Here is a 22,205-nt window from a genome sequence, read left to right on the forward strand (position 1 = left end):
AGATAGCTAGCAAAAAGACATTGAATCAACAATTTTCCCACAATGGTGTTAAAGCATTTACATTCATGACTCATTGATGATACATTTATGACATATACTAGGATTTAAAAATACATCTGTAGAAGTTGAAGTATCAACTCAAGCTTTTTACTCAAGTAAAAGTGTAAAGGTACCGGTTTAAGCACCACAGGGGCCAATGAATAAATAAAATTACACCTACATAGCACCTTTCCAGAAACCAAGGACACTATACATTTATGTTTTACAAGGAACCAGCTATTAAATGCTGTCCATGCACGCGCTGTCTGTACTGTTCACAGCTCACAGTCGTGTGACTCCAATTACTATGTGTACATCTGCGCTGCAAGTCCAAACAAAAATCAGAGTAATAAAAAAAATCGCAGAGTTTCAGCGTTCAATGTTCGAGCACAGGTATACGAGCTGTAACACAGAATATTCTCCCTATATTTACTTTTTTCCTATATTATATTTACTTCCACGCTAGACAGCTCTGACCAATCAGAGGACACAGCCTGCGCGCGTGGTTTATTGGTGCGCATTTTGGTGCGTTTAGGTTTATGCCTTTGTGAAACCAGACCAAACAGAGGGAGAAAACGCTCAAATTCTCTGCCATAAGCTAAAAGGGAACTTCCCGCCTTCTTTACTGGTGCAGTTACTGCTCATTCAGCTTTTCCTCGACCCTCTACAAACATTTGTGTTTGTACACGTGTGTGTGTGTGTGTGTGTGTGTGTGACTCAGCAGGTCGGCGGTGTGAGACTGCAGGGCTCTGCGGGTCCAGCAGGGGGAGCCACAGCCTCTCCCTGCAGAAACCCGCTACTGTTTACGGAAGTCCGTGTGACGTGTCAATATTCACACAGGCATTATGGGATCGCAGGCTTCGCTCCTGCCATGGAGAAATCGGGCAGCATGAAGCTCGGAGTCCAGGAGAAGCGGTGAATCAGCGCGAGCTCTGTGAGTCCCAGGCCGAGGCGGACTGGGATGTCAGCGTTATAAAGGCGCTGATCCGGCGGCCGGGTCTCTCCGCTGTGGAGCGCTCCTGCGGGCGGCAGCTGTGCGTCTGATTCGCCGGAGGTGGATCGTGTCGATGGCCGCCTGCGCCGCGGCTCTCAGCGCTGTAGTGTTTTTCCATTTAGGCCGGAGCGGGTTTTAGGACTGCGGCGGCGGCGGCTTTCCTGTTCCTCCTGGAAGACTGTGTAGAGAGCGGGAGACCGGGGGAGGAAACATGTCGACCAGCAGCCCCGAGGCGGTGAAGAAGCTGCTGGAGAACATGCAGACGGACCTGCGCTCTCTGTCCATGGAGTGCAAGAAGAAATTCCCCCCAGTGAAAGAGGTACCCGCCGCCTCTACCGCATGATTTACAGCAGGCTGGGGGTCTTAATTCTATCTGGTTTATATCTGAACCGGTGTGAACAGCCCCCTCATTATTCCGGTCCCGCTGTACTGACAGGCTGCCTGACAGAGAGGGGGTAATTACAGATGCAGGGAGCGGTAGACTGACTGCGCTGTCGTGTCATTTCAGCCTCTCCAGCGAGGCTAGGCTCATTGTTGTAGATCCGTTCACACCTCGGGAGTGAAACACTCAGATACCTGGCGTTTAAGCTTCTCAGCTCAGTAACCAGTTAATCAGGGGGTGATTATATAGCGAGCCTTTTACCCTAAACTGACTCCAGTGATGCAAACCGTAACCCAGTTTTTAGTACTGGCTAAATTGTCTAATTCAGTATCCCTTTACTGCAGTGTTCACTGCTAGATATCAGATATTTAGATCTATAGACAGTCTGACTAGACGCATATGTAGTAAATGTGACGTTAAGGGCGTGGAATCTCATTAAGTGTAAATATATTTTTACTGTTACAAACGCTCCAGTTACAGAGACCCAAAGTTTTATATTTATCAGTACATTTCCATTTGCAGATACCCAAAATGTGATATTACTAGTAAACATATCCAAAATTTAATTTTATTAGTAAAAACTTCTGTTACAGGTTTTTAAAATGTAATTTTTCTAGTAAAAATATTTAAAGGGTAATTTTACTAGTAAAACTTCAATAACAGATATCCAAAATGCAATATTTGCTAGTAAAACCCCAGTTACAGATATTCAAAATGTTATTCACTAGTAAAACTTCAGTTACAGATATCCAAAATGTTAATTAATAGTAAAACTCCAGTTACAGATATCCGAAATGTTATTTACTAGTAAAACTCCAGTTACAGATATCCGAAATGTAATATTACCAGTAATAATATTCAAAATGCAATTTTACTAGTACAAACTCCAGTTACAGATATCCAAAATGTAATTTTACTAGTGATAAAATTTAAAAGGTAATTTTACTAGTATAAACTCCAGTTACAGATATCCAAAATGTAATTTTACTACTAATAATATTCAAAATATAATTTTACTAGTAAGAATTACAGTTACAGATATCCAAAATATGATTTTACCACTAAAACTCCAGTTACAGATATCCAAGATGTAATTTTACTAGTAAAAACTACAGGGCCACATATATGTAGCTAATTGAATTCACTATCACATATGCTAACGCAGAATAACTTTGAAGTATTGACTAGTAGTACTTAGGGCTGCAACGATTATTCGCTATAATCGACAATGTCGATTATTTAATTTTGTTGACTACAAATTTAATTGTCGACTAATCGTTAATTTGTAACAGTACCACATTACACAAAGTGCTGGGGACAGAAGCACAATTGAAGATGGGTAATCAGCTCACTCACACAGTTTAAACTCAACTTAATATCAGTACTTTCCATAGTTAAACAATATTCAGATATTTAAATGCCATTTCAATCTCATGTTCTGTTTCTATCGTTTTTAGAAATGGCAGAAATAATCGTTGACTAATCAAAAAAATCATCATCAGATTAGTCGACTACAAAAATAATCATTAGTTGCAGCCCTAGTGGTAATGTGAATTTCTGATATGTTCTGTTCTCTGTAATATAACTATGATTTTGGATATCTACAGCCTGAGCTCTGACAAGTGCTAAAATATTATGGATATGTATAACGTGTTTTTATTCCATTCAGAATTGCAGTGTAAATGTTTGGAATTGCAAATATGATAATAGATAAGAGGGAGTAAAATCGCATGTAAATCAATGGTAATATATGACCGTATTCAGAATTCAATTAAAAGGACATGTGGTCCTGGTAATATGACTATTCAGAATGGTTTTTATTAATCTTTAGATCCAATATCAGGACTGATATATTAAATGAGAAAATCTAAATTTGAGGTTTTACTAGTTGAAAACTGAGTTACAGCTTGTGTCATTTTAGGCTAAAACAGTTTGCACTACAGTTATTAGAACTACAGTGTGTTTTTATTTTATATATAAAGCAGTTTGGTATTGTTTGGTTCAATACACAGCTACTTAAATCTGTCATTCTGATTATGTAGATGCCCTACATTTAGCCTCCTGCTTTGCTGTGTGTTAAGTCTGATTCTTAGCGCATTAGATCCAAATGTAACTCAGCGTGGAGTAACTTGCTAGATGTGGGCCAAGCAGATCCAGCACTGTTGACACTATTGTCTACAGCATTACATCACACACGGCGCCTGCCACCACAGGGACAGGATCAGGATTGGTTATAGCTGATCGTTTGGTTCTAAGATATATAGGTTAGTTAAATGATTTAATACCTTGAACGTTGCAAGAGCTAAGATTTTATTTAGGGCCCAACTAGGGGTGGGCAATATTATATCGTATACAATATATCGTGACACAGAAATATCATGATATTAAAAATCCATATCGTTATAATAGGGCTGTTCTGTCTTAAAAGTAGTCTATTATTTACTGTGAAGCTTTAGGTGTATTTATTGTATAATTGTTTTAGTTTGCAGTTTATATGCATGCACTAAATATTCTGCAATATTATTTGCTGCATTATATTATTTTATGCATTATTTATTTATGTTGCCACATTATGATTATTCTGTTATACTATTATACTATATTCCTGAAATTAATTAATTATTTTAGTTTTCCTATATCGCCAAGTATATCGTTATCGCAAAAATACCCTGAAATATCGTGATATTATATTAGAGCCATATCGCCCACCCCTAGGCCCAACATGTAGTTTCCTCCTCACAATTTATTGGGTGATGTGTTATGAAGCTGTATGTCAGCATGGTTGATGTATTTATTCATCATCCATTGCATGAAAAAAAGAAGCACAAAAGAGTTTTTTTTCTTAATTATATGCTTAAATAAAGTCAGGGTTTTGACTAAATATCTATGTCATACATACTACTGTGATTTAGTTAGATTAGATATACATCATCCCAGTGTGTTAAAAGCATCAGTGTTGTCATACTGAGTTACTTATGCCGTTTACACTCTCACTTATAGAAAAGTTGACATGAAAGGCAATTCATTTACTTTATAGCTTATTCAGCTTAAATCTTCTAATTTAAGCAAGATGTTTAAAGCCACAAGTTTTAAGAATGCATCACTTAAGCCAATATTAGTTACTTATGTAATAAATAATAAATGAGAGAACAGATGCTCTATTTTTGTGTGTAAAACAAACAATTTAGGGTATTGTTGCGTTAAACCTTTATTTATCTGGTCAAATTATACATCATATAATGTACTATTTAACTCAGAATATCAGAAATATTTTCATTAGGTATATAAAATAACTATTTAACAAAAGGAACTGCTATTTTTGGACTACATCTATAATCCAGCATTTTATGAGAACAAAGTTTTTAAGTGTTTAAAAAGTATTGTGGTGTTAAAGTTGTCCTAAGTGTTAAATTCTTGACCATCATACACTGATGATTGTGCTATTTTTGGTAGGCACTTGTGCCTGGCCAATGTACACCAACTCCCTTTGTTGAATTTATTTATTTATTTTCTGAAAACAGTTGTGACTGTGAGCTATAAAACATCAACACTGTTAGCAGTTTCCAGATCAGGCCAGATACGATTGTTTTCTGTAGATTGGCACCATGCTGTCCTTGGTCCCATTTAGAAAAGTAAAAAATAACATTGCTGTGTTATTCTAAGTTTCTTCCCCTTACAAGAACACCCCCACCCCTGGCCATACATGCACTTAATCAGTGAGATAATGATGAGCCACTTTCACAGCTGTTATAAACATTTTTTTTACTAGTTTTCACTGCTTTCAGTTTCCAACTTCCAACTCATGAAATCATAAGGGGGATGAGTAGAGTCTGCTGTGTGCAGCTGGAAGCCTAATGTGGAAAGAGTTCTATGGAATGTTTTGGTTGTAAAACTTCCTCAGTATGACCAACAGTCTGCAGACAAATTAGCTGATTTTGCAAATATGCACACATTTGAATCAGAGAGGTGTCTGAAGCAAAATCTACACTCTAAGCAGAAATGCTTCTTTAACTGGTAATATGGGTGAAACACGTTTTGTCTGCTATATTGAACCATCAACACTATGTTATCCACCAATTAAAAAACTTTTAATAGCACTAAGATACATTTAAGCACTAAGATTGTTTTTATAGCCCCATTGCCTATACTGAAGAATCCTTAAGGAACCCCTTTCTAAGGGTGTATTTTTGGGTAAACTGTTAAGGCATGAAGTATTATGTAGTGCCTTGTATCCCTTATCATTTTGACAAAAATCGTGATTTTCCATTGTTTGTAGGTCATTAATGTTCTGTCAGTACAGGACAATTTATGCCTCTGTGTCAAATTTATGCTGTGACCGTACTGCCCCAGAAATGTAACTATGCATTGCTGCAAAATAGAGGCAGCAACTGATATTGGTTTGGCTTGTGTTCCTGCTTAGCCTACACAAAAAAATACTTTTCTAGATGGGTCAGACTTTCTGATAAGTTACAGAAATGTGTCAACCATTCAGTAACAGAAGATAAAAATGAACAATGTTGGGGTGAAATCCTTTCATTTTTGTGCATGTGTGTCATGCAGCAGTATGAGCTCAAATACTTATGCTTGTGCTCCTGTATCCACTGTAACTGTAGATGAACCCTTATTCAAAAACAGAAATAAAGGGAATCTGCGAATAATATGTAATGCTCACTTATAATTTGTACACGTGCCCATAAAGTTAGCCTGGATTCTGCTCAACACAAGCAAAGGCATCTTGCAGAATTTACAGCGTTCTTTATCATCAGGTAGGTGATAAAAACATATAAAAACGCGATATTTTAAAACGCGATTCTCTAACCGCACTGGCTGCGATTTGACTGGTCACGTGACTTGGGAGCGAGCCAAGCCGAGGACGAGCGGAGCATACCTGAGCAGTGCGGTTCGATTGAGCAGGTGTAAAAACAGTAATCGCACTCGGGTGCGGATCAAAAGAACCGGACCGAGACCACCTCCTCTAGGTACCAAACGAACTCTGGAGCGGTTCGCTTGTGGTGAGAACGTGATCCGGTCTCGATCGGATCCACCTATTAAATATAAGCCATTTATTTGAGCTAAACTGCTGATAAAGCAAGCATAGTTTAAACGAATATATTAGCCAGATAACGCTAATTACCACAGCTGTGAACAAACACTGTGTCCAGGCACGCGCTGCATTCACTGCTCTGTTTATTATGTATAAATCTGCGCTGCATGCAGAAACACTATGTCTGAAAGTGCAGTGTTTCAGCGTTCAGTGTTAAAGCACAGATATTCGCGCTGGAACACAAAATCTTCTCGCTGTATTTACTTTTTTTCGTATATTTATATTTAATGTACTCCCGTGTCAGACAGCTCTGACCAATCAGAGGACACAGGCTGCTCGCGTGGTTTATTGATGCGCATTTTGGTGCGTTTACATTTATGCCTGTGGGAAACCAGACCGAACAGAGCGAGAAAACGCTCCAAGTAAACAAACTCATTAGAAACGAACTACAGGTGTGAAAACGCCCTTGTTGCACAATGGCTTCAGGCTCGACAGAACACATCAGTTGTGTAGAATTACTTTGGATTTAAAAAAGAAGATGCTGCTCAACGTCAGGTACTGTGCTAAACGTGCCTTGCTACTGTTGCTACGACGCGAGGTAACACTACAAACCTTTTTCAGCATTTAAAAAACACCACAAAGCCTTGTGTGGTATTTGCAAGGCTAAAATGCCAACGACCAGTGCTGCATCTTCAAATACAGAAAATAACGAGTTGGTAAAAGCAGATTCTCTTTGTTTTTTGCACTTTAATTTTTCATGATGTTACTAGCTGGAGAGCAGTAAGTTAAAGTAAGTTAACAATCTATTGTTTTTCCTAATTAAAAAAAAATGGTGAAAAGGAAAAGCTATTTATGTATTTATTTTTCTATAAAAAAACAAATGGTGAAAAGGAAAAGCATAGATTTTTTTGCTTTATTGTTATATGTGCTTTAAATAAATCTGACATTGTTTATTATTAAACAGATTGATTTATTGCTTCTGTTGTTGAAAAATACTTGAGAAGACAAAAAAATCGCATTTTAAATCGCAATTGCAATTTATAGATAAAAAATTGCAATTGGATTATTTTCCAAAATCGTTCAGCCCTAGTAGGGCTGAACGATTAATCGTTTTTTAATCGAAATCGCGATTTGAATGGACGCGATTTTTCAATCGCAGGAGCTGCGATTTGAATTAGCCAATAGCCTGCAAGTGTTTCCAACTTATGTGGTTAAAAGCGCCTGTTCTGTGTCTGAGAGGCTTGTGTGTGTGTGTGAGCACACCGCCTGCTCTTCTCCGATTGGCCTGATGCAGCAGGGGCTGGATTCATTTGAATATTTTTTTCACTGGAGGGCGGGGCTGCGTTCAACGCAACGAAGCCAGCATGCACTGCCGCTCTCTCCATTGCAGCTACATCAGGGTGAATTAAATTTAAAGTGGCGCTTGGACATGAGTGGAAGACTTGGATAAAATAATTTAAAGCCAGGCGGACACTGTGCAATTGTTTAAATGCGTTGTAGAGTTCAGATTGTCTGCGAACCCGAACCTGACTTGATGCCCGAACTCGCGCCGGGTCAGCAGAGAATTCCCTCCGCTTTCCTTTGCGCTCTGTCAGATGGTGCTCCAGAAAATGGTCTGTGAGGTAGATCTGTTTTAATACAACAAATCACACTATGATCTTTATGATGTACCACAAGTTACACTGTTATAATCACACAGTGCTGCACGCGTGTCAGCAGCTGCAGCTCTGCCTGTTTAAAGCTCCGCGCGTGGGTTAATCGGTTTGCGCCGCACACATCGCCGGGGTGACGACGCGTCTTTTTGGGGCAGAAATAATATTTCTTTATTTTATTTCTGCTATTGCGTGCCGTTTTTCGTTTATATCTTTTGGAATTCGTTATATTGTAATTTTATTAGTATTTGGGGATTATTAAATAAAATATAAAAGTAATATATAAACAGTATAAATAAATATCAGTTTGTACCAGTGTTGGGAGTAACGGCGTTAAAACAGCTTCTGGCCGCTGTGCCTGTGGTTTGGCGTGGTGAAGTGAGGCACAATTGTGACGATTTGCTGCTCTAATCAATTCAGTGATTGCCGTGGACAAGCCAAGTTCCGAATTAAGGACGTTAAGCTCTTTTTAGCTGCTCCGATGTTTGTGGTGCTGCTGCTTTCTCTTTTAGAGCTTAGATTTTCTGCCCGAACCTGACCTGACCCGAGGACCGACCCGAAATCGGGCTCCTATTTTTATTTTATATAAAGCTTTGGTGTGCTAATCATAATGTTGCTAAGTAACCAATTATTATTGTTCACTAAAGCGAACGAAATAGCGAAAACTGAAAGTGAAAAACATTTGTGTTAACTGAATCTGATAAAAACGGCAATTAAAAGAAAATAACATAACTATCTCGAACTGTATTTTGTGTTTATAAAACTAACTACAACTAACTGAAATTACTGATAGAATACCCTCATTTTCGTGTTAAATTAATTTAAAAGCGCTGTTGTACAGCGGAGTTGTACAGCGGGCGGTGTTGTGCCGAGCGCGTGGCACCTGGTCCGTGGCGTTAGTTCTTGTGTAAAGCGCTCGCGCTAGCCGCAAAATACGACAGAAAACACTGAGAAACTGCAGAACTATCTATGGGATTACAATATGAGCGCCAGGCAGATGAAAGAGAAACAGCAGATACAGCGTGAGAATATTTACCTGTGAGTAGTAACTCACACCAGAAATCTCTCTCTCTCTTTCTTTCTCTCTTGCAAAACGTGCACGTTTTGGGCCTGATCTAAGCTCTATTCTCTTTTGGCAAGGCTGTTGTTATATTAATACCATTTTAACGGTCATTAGATTGTTGTTTTTGTCCATTATTTTTTTTGTTTATATATACATATTTCCTTTGAGGGTGGCTTGGTATGTTTAATTTCATCCCCAGACGCGTTTTTCCGTTTTTTCCGTTTTTTTCAGTATTACAAGTTTTAGTAATTTTCTTTGGTTGTGTGGAGAATTTCGTTTTATTTTTTTTAAATTCGTTAGATTATATTTTTGTCAACATTTTGGGTTTATTTTCGTTTGTTATTTTTCTAATAGTAAATGTATAATTGATTTCCTTTTTTGATGGGCGAATATTAAAAAGTAACGCGATTAGTTACTTTTACTGGTAACTAATTACTTTTATAGTGGAGTAACTCTGTTAGTAACTCAGTTACTTTTTTGGAGAAGTAATGAATAACTATAACTAATTACTTTTTCAAAGTAACGTGCCCAACACTGGTAGCTACCAGTATGAAGCTAACAGCTAAAAACTGATTTACTTTTAAGTTCATTTATTTGTAAAAATGCATCTCAAAACTCAAAGAGTTTAGGATAAAACCGATATTTTGCTTTTTTTTTAGCTTTTCTGCTAAGGCATTACTGTCCACAGCGGACCAGTCAGTTACTGATGTTGCAGTTATACCTTTTGTGCATGCAAGCATTAATGATGCTACTTTTGCATTTAATGTGCAAAAAAACTGATTTACTTTTAAGTTAATTTATATTGTAAAAATGCATCTCAAAACTCAGACTTTACAGTTACTGATGTTGCAGTTAAACCTTGTTATTTATTTTGTTGTTACTTGCAATTTAAAAATAAAACTGAAAACTGCATTTAATCTGAGATACCTGTGAATATTTTATGTGGAAGAAGTTTATAAATTTATTTGATGGGTATGGTAACCACTAATACAGGTTTAGGTTTTTGATGGATTAAAAATAATCGCAATTTAAATCGCAATCGCAATATTCTGTGGAAAAATCGCAATTAGATATTTTGCCCAAATCGTGCAGCCCTAAGCCCTAGTGTGGCCTGCATTGGGCTGAATACTTGTGCTGTGTGCATGAAGAACAAACTGTGTGCATGTGAACGATTCAGAGGTGGATAATGTTATTTTTTTAAGAGGGCTACTTAGTGAAGGTCAACAAGCCAAACCATCAGTTGAAAACCCTTCAGTCAGCTGAGATTCTTCGAGTTTAGCAGACGGGGGCTTTTTAAAAAGAGACAAAAAAAAGAAGACATTTTAATTATATCGATGCTAACTGGTGTGCTTGCAAAAAAAAAATCCACTTCTCAACCTGCACTGCTAAGCAGAAAGCTGAGGTGGAATAGGTGTCACACAAGCAATAACAATATCTCAGAAGACAAATTTCAAAAGAGGATCGTAATAGTTGCATGCAAATTCTGCCTAATATTTCATAACTTTGAGCACTGCAAAGCTCTTCAAACGGGTGGGTTAAGTGATAGAGCAGCAAAAGCTTTTACTTTAGACATATGAGCTGTCTGCTGTGCAGGAAAAAAGACCAGAGATAAGCATTTGCTTTATCATCTTTAAAACAACGATGTTTGTGTTATTTTTGTTTGCCAAGATTAATTTAATATTTACAGAGAAGTATAGGTGCCTAATAAGCCTGATAATCCTGTTATTTAGTTATTTTGTAGTGGGTAGCACTGTGAATTTATTTTCAAGAGTTATTTTAAAGAATTGGTTATTCATTTGTATGTTAATTTTAATGTTTAAATTGAAATCAAAAATAAAATTGGTCTGTACAAGCTTATTTGAAATTGGGTTACAATTCAGATTGTTGATTATGTAGGGTTGACGTCGAATCAAATAGATCTTCATGTAAATTATCTTATATTAAATCATATAAAATCAGAAATCAATCTTTAAAATATTTTTTTTTTCTTGTGTGTCAACGTCATCCATCTTCAGAGCCGAAGAGCCATCTGTAGCTAAAGGCCAGCATTCAGGCCAGCAGTTCCAGAACATGCCGTAGTGTTTGAGAAGCTAATATTAACGACAAGTTTTATTTTTCCTCTTATTTAATTTTATTAGAGCCTGCAAAAAAAGTTAAACAAGATGCCTCTTATGTTTTGGGAATTCGCATTTCGCTAGCAAACAAGTTAGCATTTTAGTATTAGAGAAGCTAACATTAGCAACAAGTTTTATTGCTCACTCAGATTTACTATGGCCTGCTAGACTACTTAAACAAAATGTATGTCTCACTAGCATTTAGCAAAAAATGATTGCTTTTTTTGACAGATCTGTATACTCCAGCAAATAATGGGTGAGGGGACCCATCTTTTAAGCTATGTCCAAAACACGGCTGCCATTTTGAAAGTCGCCATATTTTGTTTCTGAAATAAAAGGTGTCCTGTGACTTTTGAGTGTACAGTTATGCTTGCAATAATTTCATGCATTTTAAAGAGAAATGAACATTTATAAACGTTTATATAGAATTTTAAATATAAATTAATAAACACTGTTTTTAAACAGTTGACATACATATTCATTAACATTAATGTGCTCTTTCTGCTAAGAAAAACATTATGGGCAATATTCCATTCCACCTTAACCAGCTTTTGACCAAAAGCTTCAAAACCTGCTATAGTTTAGCTAAAGAACTAAAAAGCTAATGTTTGTGACAATATTTATTATTTCTGTCATTCAATGTTTGTAGAGCCTGCCAGAGTAGGTAAACAAGATGTGTCTAATGTTTGATAATAAGCATTTAGCTAGCAAACAAGTTTTGTGACTGCTGACTTTCTTATTGTGGTGTACATCAGCACTGGAAATCAAACAAAGGAGATTTTATGATTGCTAGATAATTATATGAGGGAAAAAAGTTAAATATTCATATTAAATGGCCAAATCTAATTCTGACATGCCCTACATTCATATGTAAAATGAGTGTGTTTTTCTAAAAGGTCATGCTGTGAAAGTGTAGACTTTCCTTTTTGTATTTGTGTGTTTGTATTATAATAGTATATTATGACTAGCGTGCTCACAGTGGGGTGGAGAGACTAAGTTCAGAATAGTGAATAATTTCAGCACCTGAGTCTAAAGGATCTGTAGTGGTTTGAGAGGGTTAGCTCCTGTTGCTTAGTAACGGTCGGTTCAGGAGGTCAGACGTGGTTCACTCCCACTGCTTACCATTGTTGAAGGTTGGATAAAATATTAAATGATACCACACAGAAGAACAACTCTGAAGGTCAAGTGATAAACAAAGTACAAGTAGGAGCTGAAGCTGAGCTGCCTACTGTTTCAGCTGTATTTGAATGTGTTGCTATTAAAGTTAAAGTTTTAAAGTGAAGTGGAAGCTATTTGATTTTAGAAAGCCAGTAATTCAGATGACTCAAATGACGAGAGGATCTTCTGAAACGATCCACTCCAGGGGTTTCTTTAAGTGAGCAGCTAATCCTGTGTTTGTCAAGCTGTGTGTTAATGAGACTGCGGTTATAGGATTAAGTGGTGCCGCTTTAAGTATATATCATGGTGTAATGTGACTAGCGAAGGTACATGCAGTGTTTATCACTGAAACCTTTATTTATTAAAACTCTGTTGCCAAAATATGCAGCATTTGCTGAGGCTTCTTTCAGCCGATGTTTTTACTACATACCTGTAGTCTATTAAAATGTGTCTTAAAGTAAGTCATTCTCATTTATGTTATTTTATTGTGACAAATTAATGATTAAAAACTACAAATGCTGCTTACGTAAGTGACAGTACTACTGGCAGCATGCTGCTTGTTGCAGTAAGAGATTAATCAGCTTTGCTCACTGTTTTCTTTGTTTTTCAGGGTGTTAAAACAGTTAAAATATCTATAGATTATACATTGGATTGAGATCTAGACTTTTACTTGACCATTGTAGAAAAATCATTAAAATTTTTGATAGTTTAACAACACTTTGACCTTGCTTTGAGATTATTTTATAATCTTTTAGATTTTGAGCAATAGATCACCTTGCTTATAGTATTCAATTATATTGCGATATTGTGCATCATGATCAAGTATTATATCATCAAGTACTTAAGCAGGTGTAAATTACCTTAAATTTTTCCTAATCTGTGGATTTTCAGCAGAAATTTTAAGCAGGTTTTTCTGTGCTGTCTTGGTCTGGTATTTGCTGTCCATCCATTCTTTAAATTTGGCAAGATGTCCAGTTTTAACATGATAATCTTAATCTGATTATTTTTTTGAGGGTACTTATAGCTGAACTACTGGATTTCTCAATAAGCAATAAAGATAGATGAGTGTGTGGAACTTTCTGGGTTTTATTACTTGTAGTCTGAGAAAAGTTAATGTAGCTATTTCAGCGTTCAAAGATCCACTTCACCCTCTTAATACATTTTGAACACAGGCACCTAAACCGAATTTGCTGTTATCACTGCATTACTTTAATCTGTCTGTGCCAAGTGTGTCCGAAAGTTATGAGCTTTTTTCCTTTTAAACTGAAGAGTAAATTGCTTTTTACACTTTCTGAACTTTAAATGAACACCATATCCATACATAAATGCGTTCAGTGGGAAGTAGTGTTGGGACACTTGTGCACTCTTAGTTACTTCAACAAAAGCAGGATTAACTCTTATTAATACACTTGATTAAGAAGAAACAGTAAATATTGTACAGAAAAAGCTTTCACTGTTTGAGACAGAATCATTCTTCATTATTGTTCTACAGGGGATCCACTTCATTTTACTCTTGTTTTATTAGTTTGTAAGTAAATATCAGTATCCTGTTGTTTCTCAATATTTTTTTCTTTTGCAGTGCTGTATTGATTTTTCAAAAACATAATACAGATTTTTAATTATTAGTTTAATTGTAAAGTTTGGTGTTGTAATTTTTCTAAACTTGATGGTATGTTTTTCATGCTGTGACAGTTCACCTAATAATAGATTAAAAAAAAAACGCAATATAGTGCCTTGCATACTGCATCACAATATATTATGGTTTGTTGAATCATGACCCCTGTGTCGTGATGTCCATCACCAAGTTCTTACCAATTTGATAGCTCTATTTTTTTTATTTTTTTATTTAATTTTGTTCTTGTCTTTAAGAACCAAGACTCTCATTTTAGCATCTGTTCATCCTTTACATAGAAAAATATATATATTTACTGTTTTATTAATGTTTAAAATAAGCATATTACAATGCTTAGGACACAAATGTCTCAACTAATAATTGATTGACGCTAGTTAACACATTATTTATCTTCAATACTCAATTCATTGTCATTTACATTCTCATACAATTTAGTCATGTGTATTATTGTCTTAATGAGTGTCAATTAATAATTAGTCTGTACTTTAATTAACCATTTAACAATGTTTGTTTATTTTTGTTGTTAGTACTGTTAACTGTAACTTATTGAAATCAGATTGTAACATATTTGTGTTACCCAACATGTCAGATGTTACCAATGTTTTCCCTGTACAAATGTATACAGGACCATCTCTATGTAACGTCTCTTGTGTTTTAGTAAGTGTGTCTTTTACTGCTTTTAATATGCAGTACACTGTAAATTTATAGTATTATAGTATAGTATTCTCCCCACTCCCTATAATCAGGGTAAAATGATGATCCCTGTATGTGTGGTGATACCGGTGGGAACTGGGAGGGAGGACAAGACGTACAATAGGAGCATAAGAGCAGTGAAGCTTAGAAACGTTGTCAAAAAGAAGATCAGATTTATTTTCACAAGTCTGTTACACCCTTACAAAGGCTATCTGTTCTCTCTGTGTCTGCAGGCTGCAGAATCTGGCATTGTGAAGATTAAGACCATTGCTGCAAGAAATACAGACATCCTTGCTGGTAGGACTGTTTATTATGGCTTGCTTTGGCTTAAATGTATAATTGTTCTTTGCATGTCCACAAGGTGTTCCTCAACACCAATAAAAGCTGCTATTTAATAGTCTTTAAAGTCCATAAAGCTTCAATGATGTTAGAAATTATAAAGGAAATAATTTGTCACAAGAAGTCTTACTGACAAAAAAATAATGCACCCTAAACTGTTTCTTATTAGATATGTTTAGTCACTAGGTCTTGCCACAAAAGGGCCTAGAAGTGCTTCCCCTGCTGCCCTATAAAAAACTCTCAGAAGCCATTTTTGGGTAGTGTACCTCTTTGTGAGAGATCTTCTACTGCTAGAAATGCCTTTATGATGCGCCCAAAGACATTTTGCCATGTTGACAGAATTTAAGAGGAGAGGAGCAGAACTAGGAGACACGGTAATGCTCGTCCACACACACCATGAGTTTCTGAGGAATGATACTGCTAGATTACAACACTTCCTTGGCCTGCCTGGTCGCCCGATTTATGTCTAATCAAGCAGTTATAGGACCAGCTGGGTGTCAGGTTCAGCTTCTGCAGCATCTGAGGGCAATGTGTCGCAGGATAACATGTATGCCTTCATGCCCATCCATATCTCATCTTGTATCTATAATAGAGGCAGCCCATTTGTACAGTTTTCCAAATAAATATATTCTTTAACGTCTAATTTTGTGATTACACATCATCATTACATTCATACATTAACTGCTTATTTATGTTTTTTTTTTTTTTTGTCATTGTGTGAAATATGTATCCAATCCAATATTATATTTTTCATAATTTCAAAGCAGAATTTATTGAAAATGATGCTAACTGTGTATTCTGTCTCTCCTCAGCTCTGAAAGAGAATAGCTCGGAGGTGGTGCAGCCGTTTCTTATGGGCTGTGGCACCAAAGAGCCCAAAATCACCCAACTATGTCTGGCTGCCATCCAGAGACTCATGTCCCACGAGGTGGTGTCAGAGGTACGTACTGCCTTACACACTCTAAAACCCTTCTAAACTCATGTACATGTGGCTGCAGTTGCTAATCATGAACATTTTATTTTGCCTAGAAGTGTGCCATATTGTATCATACACAATAATACCTTGATAATGTATTATTTATTTGTTTTTTATTATTATTAGTTCATACAAAGCAGAGTTAGTTAAGTTAGAGCTGGACACTATATCAATAGTTTTTACAGTAAAATAGTACAATTGTCTTATTGTAACAACAATATTCATATCGAGGATATCATCACTGCTTATAGAACACTGACCCGACTGTACATTTTACTACAGTTAGTGTAAAAAAAAAAAAAAAAAAAAAACCTTGCAAACTAAATTATGTACAGTAAAAAAGTAATAAAAATCAGTGTACTATTTAGTACAGAGTATTTAAATAGGAAAATCTGCCCTCTCTGGTGAGAATGGGTAATTGCACCGAGCATGCGGAAGAATCACTTTAAACTAGGCAGGTGTGATGAGATCTCCTTTCAGAGCGGATGTATCCGATTCCAGGTTCAGTCAGAGAGAGAGGGAGAGAGCGCGCTCAGTCAGAAACTTCACTTCTTCGTTTCTTTGTTTTTATTATGAGTGAATGAGCGGCTGAGCTCTGAGTTTCCCCTTCTGAAGTCTCCATTGCTCCACCAGCCGCTTGCATTCATTAAAACTGAACCGGATCCTCTTTTAGAGGCTGTACATGTGACGTAAATATGTAAAGACGTGTGACGTGGCTAGAAAAACTAAAAAAATCTCAAAAAGTGACCCATATGTAACGCATATATTAGGCTTAGCAGGGATGGTCGTTCCAGCACACTGATAACATTAAACACAATATTTTATCCCTTCTCCACTCAAAAATGCTTACAAAATAATACAGACACCTTAAATTATATGATATAAAGTTTTACTATATTGTCCAGCTCTATTAGTGTGTGATCCAAGTAGAGCTTGGAGTTCTGGTAAAAACATTAGGTCACAATATTTAATATATTTTTTATGATGCACAATATGCGTCCCAATGCAAAATGCATCAACAGGGGCAGATTCTTAAAAACTGCTATTTAAATACTCTCTCATGCACAGTGAAGTTATTTTTTATTATTATTATTATTATTTTTATTTTTTTTTTTTTACATCATCCAATTAAAAAAACAATAGGCTAAGGTTAGCATTCTTTAAGCACTGATGATATCCTCAGTATGCTTTTAAAATAAATAGCATTGATATGATAAGAAAATGTATCACAATACAAGAAAATATTTTGTCCTATTATTCAGCTGTGCACAGTAATATATTCTTAAAATAAATACAATCTTTTTCAGTTTTGTCATGCAGACCAAGAAAGTTGTTTTCTCAAAAACACACTGAAATTTTCTGATACTATGTTAGGGCTTTTTCAGCCAGCCCTAATTTGGACATACCGCTCCAGATCAGATTTGGGCCACTGGTTTATATAAACATTTCCAAAAGTTGTTCTGCAGCACTGTTCTGTCTGACTTCACAAAAATAATTAGGCTTATAGTAATTAAGAAGGAAAGAATGGTTTTGGAATTGGGTAACTCGTGTTTTCATCCTGGTTTCTCCAGAGCATAGCTTAAAATACCTCTAATACCAAAAGGCTTTGCAGGCATTATGCCTCTCGGAACGGCTCTCAAGTAATACTGTAGCCCACAACAGGACTAGGGACATAAATAGCTTTGGGTGGAGTACTGCAAACCAACAGTTTTTGTAGACGTGTTGAATTCCAAGTTCTGTCACTAGGGATCTGTTTTGACGCTTTTCTTTAATTAAATTAGATTAGATTGGCTTAGATTCTGTTTTTGTCAATAAGTGAAAGTACAAACCAGTGATTTGCAGTGAGCATTTAAAGTAGGGAACTTTATAAATAAGTGAAAAATATATGTGCAACCAAAAAAGGTTTACACCTTAATTTGTGTGTGTGTATGTGTGTGTGTGGTATACTAGTGTTTTTAACACGTTAGCGCATGTGATTTATAAGGAAATTTTAGCACGGTAATTTATTTTAGCGAAAATTAATCACATGACCAAGTTTACACAGCCTGGTGACTGATTACTGGTGACTGATTTTTTAAAAGAGAGAACTCTTTATTACTCTCTTATCTCTTTTTTTTCTCTCTCTTCACACACACACACACACACACACTAGGGGTGGACGATATGTATGGCCCTAAATTAATATCACAATATTTAATGGTATTTTCGTGATAACAATGCTCTGGTGATATAAAAACATTGAACTAAAAAAATATTTTAAGAATGCACTACTGAAACAAAATAAAAAATACATTTTATTATTGCATACAATATGATTCCAGGATTAAAGTAAAATGAATCATAACTGGACATATATAATCTGTTTCTAGTAGATACAGTGAGTCCAAGAAGTATTTGATCCCTTGCTGATTTTCTTTGTTTGCCCACTAATAAAGACACTATCCTTCTGCACTTTTAATGGTAGATATATTCTAACATGGAGAGACAGAATATCAAGACAAAAATCCAGAATATAATTTTAAAGAATATATTTTAATTAGTTTGTATTTCAATGAGGAAAATAAGTATTTGATCCCTCTTGCCAAACACACTCAATACTTAGTGGCAAAGCCTTTGTTTGCAAGCACAGCGGTGAGACGTTTGTTGTAGTTAACCACAAGTTTAGCACACACACCAGGGGGAATTTTGGCCCACTCTTCTTTGCAGATCCTCTCTAAATCATGAAGGTTGGTGGGCTGTCGCTTGGCAACTCTGACCTTCAGCTCCCTCCATAGATTTTCGATCGGATTGAGGTCTGGCGACTGGCTGGGCCACTCCATGACCTTAATGTGATTTTTCTTGAGCCAATCCTTTGTTGCCTTTGCTGTATGTTTAGGGTCGTTATCATGTTGGAAGACCCAACCACGGCCCATTTTCAGATCCCTGGCAGAGGGGAGGAGGTTGTCCCTCAGGATTGTGCGGTACATGGCTCCATCCATCTTCCCAGTGATGCGGTGAAGTAGCCCTGTACCCTTGGCAGAGAAACACCCCCAAAACATTATGCTTCCACCTCCATGCTTGACGGTGGGCACAGTGTTCTTGGGGTCATAGGCAGCATTTTTCTTCCTCCACACATGGCGGGTGGAGTTGAGGCCAAAAAGTTCAATTTTGGTCTCGTCTGACCACAAAACCTTCTCCCAATAACTTGGTTCATCTTTCAAATGATCATTGGCATACTTGAGGCGCGCCTGCACATGTGCTCTCTTCAGCAGGGGTACCTTTCGGGCACTGCAGGATGTGAATCCATTGTTGCGCAAAGTGTTGCCAATTGTTTCCTTGCAAACTGTGGTCCCAGCTGCCTTCAGGTCATTTGCTAACTCCTGTCGAGTGGTTGCAGGACGATTTCTGACCGTTCTCAGCATCATTGCCACCCCACGAGGCGAAATCTTCTTTGGAGCACCGGGCCGAGGTCTGTTGATTGTCATGTTATACACTTTAAACTTTCTGATAATTGCACCAATAGTTGTTACTTTCACATCCAACACCTTACTAATCTTTTTGTAGCCCATTCCAGCTTTGTGAAGGTCAACAATTCTGACTCTGAGGTCCTGTGACAGCTCTTTGGTTTTACCCATGTTGGAGACTTGAAATCTGTGTGATCTGTCTGATTCTGTGGACAGGTGTTTTTCACAGAAGTGATTAGTGAGAACAGGTGGCTTCAGGTCAGGTAACAAGTTGATTGGGAGTGTCTAACTGGTCTGTAAAAGCCAGAACTGCTAATGAATACTAAGGGATCAAATACTTATTTCACTCCATAAAATACAAATCAATTAATATATATTCCTTAGATTTATTTTCTGGATTTTCTTGTTAATATTCTGTCTCTCCATGTAAGAATACATCTACCATTAAAAGTATAGAATGATCATGTCTTTATTAGTGGGCCAATGAAGAAAATCAGCAAGGGATCAAATACTTCTTGGACTCACTGTATATAATAGGAAATAAGAACAGTGTGAATTTTTCTTTTGCGGAAAACAGGAAAAACAGTAGAATCCTGATGTGATCATTAGGGGTGGGTGATATGGGACAATATTTCATGGTGTAATATTGTTCACGGTATTCAAAAAGGTTGGTGATATTATTGCGTATGATACAATATGGCAAAATGGATTTTAATATACCGCTACACTAGTGTTTATTCCCCCCATTAACACTTTAAACTCAGTAATTCAGTATCAAATTTATATAAAATTATATAATTTATATAAATTATATAAATATTATAAAAGTAAAAAAGGCTCTAGTCTGCCAGGTATACTACACTACACACTACACTATACTACACTCCCAAACATACAAGGATATTCCAGTTTAAAAAAAAGATTATGGTTTTAATTATGATTAATTACAGAATATTTTTCTGATTAATACAATTAATATTTTAAGCAATTTGAAAATATTATTTTTTCTACAGTTAAATTCCAGTTATTATCAGCTTATTCTTAAGGAGAAGATGTAGAGATGAACAGGAGATAATAGTGTGGATACATATCAGACTATTTATAATAATAATAGTAATAATAATATGTATTGTATAGAATTGTGTAGTTTAATAATAATGTAACCTGTAAGATGTAGGTTGAGGGAAGTGAAGATGAAACACTTGAACCTAAAGACTTTAGGTTATGGTAACTTAACAGCTTTTGATTAGGTGCAGACAGTTTTGTAAAGTAGTTTTACATGTAGCTGTCAACTGTCTCGACTGTTCATTAAATGAAGAATAGGTATTAATTGCATTCCTTAGATTTTTTATTTAGTAAAGCTTTGCTTTAAATGTACATTATATCAAAGCACCCTTTGAACACAGAGGCTTGTTTTGCTTAGAATGTTAAGCAATGTGAGTTAGTTAAAGCCTTCTGAGGAAGAGTGTGTGATTCTTAAGTCTGTTTCATGTTGCTTAGGATACTGAAGTGATTGTATTCACACCAAGCTCAGCAACGTGTATTCATGTGCTAGTTTACCTGAAAGGAACACACAGCTGAGTGAATAATTATCAGATCGTTGTTTTTTTAAAACTCTGGGTGAAAAGTAACTTTGTATATTGTTTCTGCTAGGTAAAAAAGGAGGCAACCTTTTCTTTTATTTTGGTACATTTTGGTTGATCAATTTACTGTAATTGAATGGAGCCAAAAAGGAAAATTTTGGATTTTATGTCTATATGTACATGCATCATTTACAAATCATTGAAATAAGGATCACATATAAATGCAATGAACTGAATGAATCTTCTAAAACAAGACTGAATTATTGTTCACTTTAAATCTTATCTACCTATAGCAATATTTTTTCATCAGTTGCATCACATATCTCTATTATCTAGATATATAATATCTATAATATTTCTTGGATCTTGAAATGTAATCATAACACAGAAAATGTCTTTGGCTTCAGTGTGAAATGTTGTAAATGTTTGTGTGTGTGTTTTCAGGCTGCAGCAGGAAACATTATTAATATGTTGTGGCAGTTGATGGAAAATGGCCTGGAAGAGCTGAAGCTTCTACAGACTGTTCTTGTACTGCTCACAACCAACACAGTAGTGCACGATGAAGTCCTCTCAAAGGTAATACTTCCACACAAGATTATAACACTAATATTGGTGTAACTCTAATATTAATTAATATACATTGTTTGACTAACTACCTTTGGGTTAAGGGGAAATTGTTTTTTTTTTTTTTTTTTTTTCCATTTCTTTGCAAATGTCGTAGCATTTAGAATTAGTGAATGGTATTGTAATTTTAATATCTTCTCAGCATTATCTCAGTTAGCATTCTACATGCTCTATATTGCGAAGTATTCACTCATCTGCCTTTGAACACTCATGAATTGAGAGACATCCCATTTGTAATACGATGGTGTAATACGATGGTGTAATATGATGGTGGCTCACCCTTTGCAGCTTTAACAGGTTTAGGAGTGTGTTTAGGAATTTTTGGCCAGAAATGCTTTTTTTGAGGTCAGACATCAACTAGTGTGGGGTTTTGGCTTTCCCCAAACTGTTGCTGCAAAGTACGAGTATGAGTATGGTTATGAAATTGTCCAAAATCTCCTGGTATGCTGAAGCATTTGGTGTTTCTTG

At 36.2% G+C, this 22,205-nt stretch overlaps 1 protein-coding gene across 5 annotated transcripts in view; it reads left to right on the top strand.

The window, feature by feature from the left end:
* Positions 1 to 871: 871 nt before the first annotated feature.
* mon2 (MON2 homolog, regulator of endosome-to-Golgi trafficking) overlaps positions 872 to 22,205 on the top strand; it is a 63,533-nt gene continuing 42,199 nt past the window's right edge. For 4 of the 5 annotated variants that reach the window (XM_049474441.1, XM_049474443.1, XM_049474442.1 and 1 more), the window contains exons 1-4: positions 872 to 1,352; positions 15,006 to 15,069; positions 15,924 to 16,051; positions 21,558 to 21,689. In XM_049474441.1, the coding sequence (XP_049330398.1) occupies positions 1,245 to 1,352; positions 15,006 to 15,069; positions 15,924 to 16,051; positions 21,558 to 21,689 (432 nt within the window). In that variant the 5' untranslated portion in view covers positions 872 to 1,244. Of the gene's footprint in view, positions 1,353 to 6,305; positions 6,428 to 15,005; positions 15,070 to 15,923; positions 16,052 to 21,557; positions 21,690 to 22,205 lie in introns of those variants that run through there. The other variant, XM_049474445.1, reaches the window with a different exon arrangement.

The sequence above is a fragment of the Astyanax mexicanus genome, chromosome 2, assembly GCF_023375975.1.
Source record: "Astyanax mexicanus isolate ESR-SI-001 chromosome 2, AstMex3_surface, whole genome shotgun sequence".
Taxonomy (NCBI): domain Eukaryota; kingdom Metazoa; phylum Chordata; class Actinopteri; order Characiformes; family Acestrorhamphidae; genus Astyanax; species Astyanax mexicanus.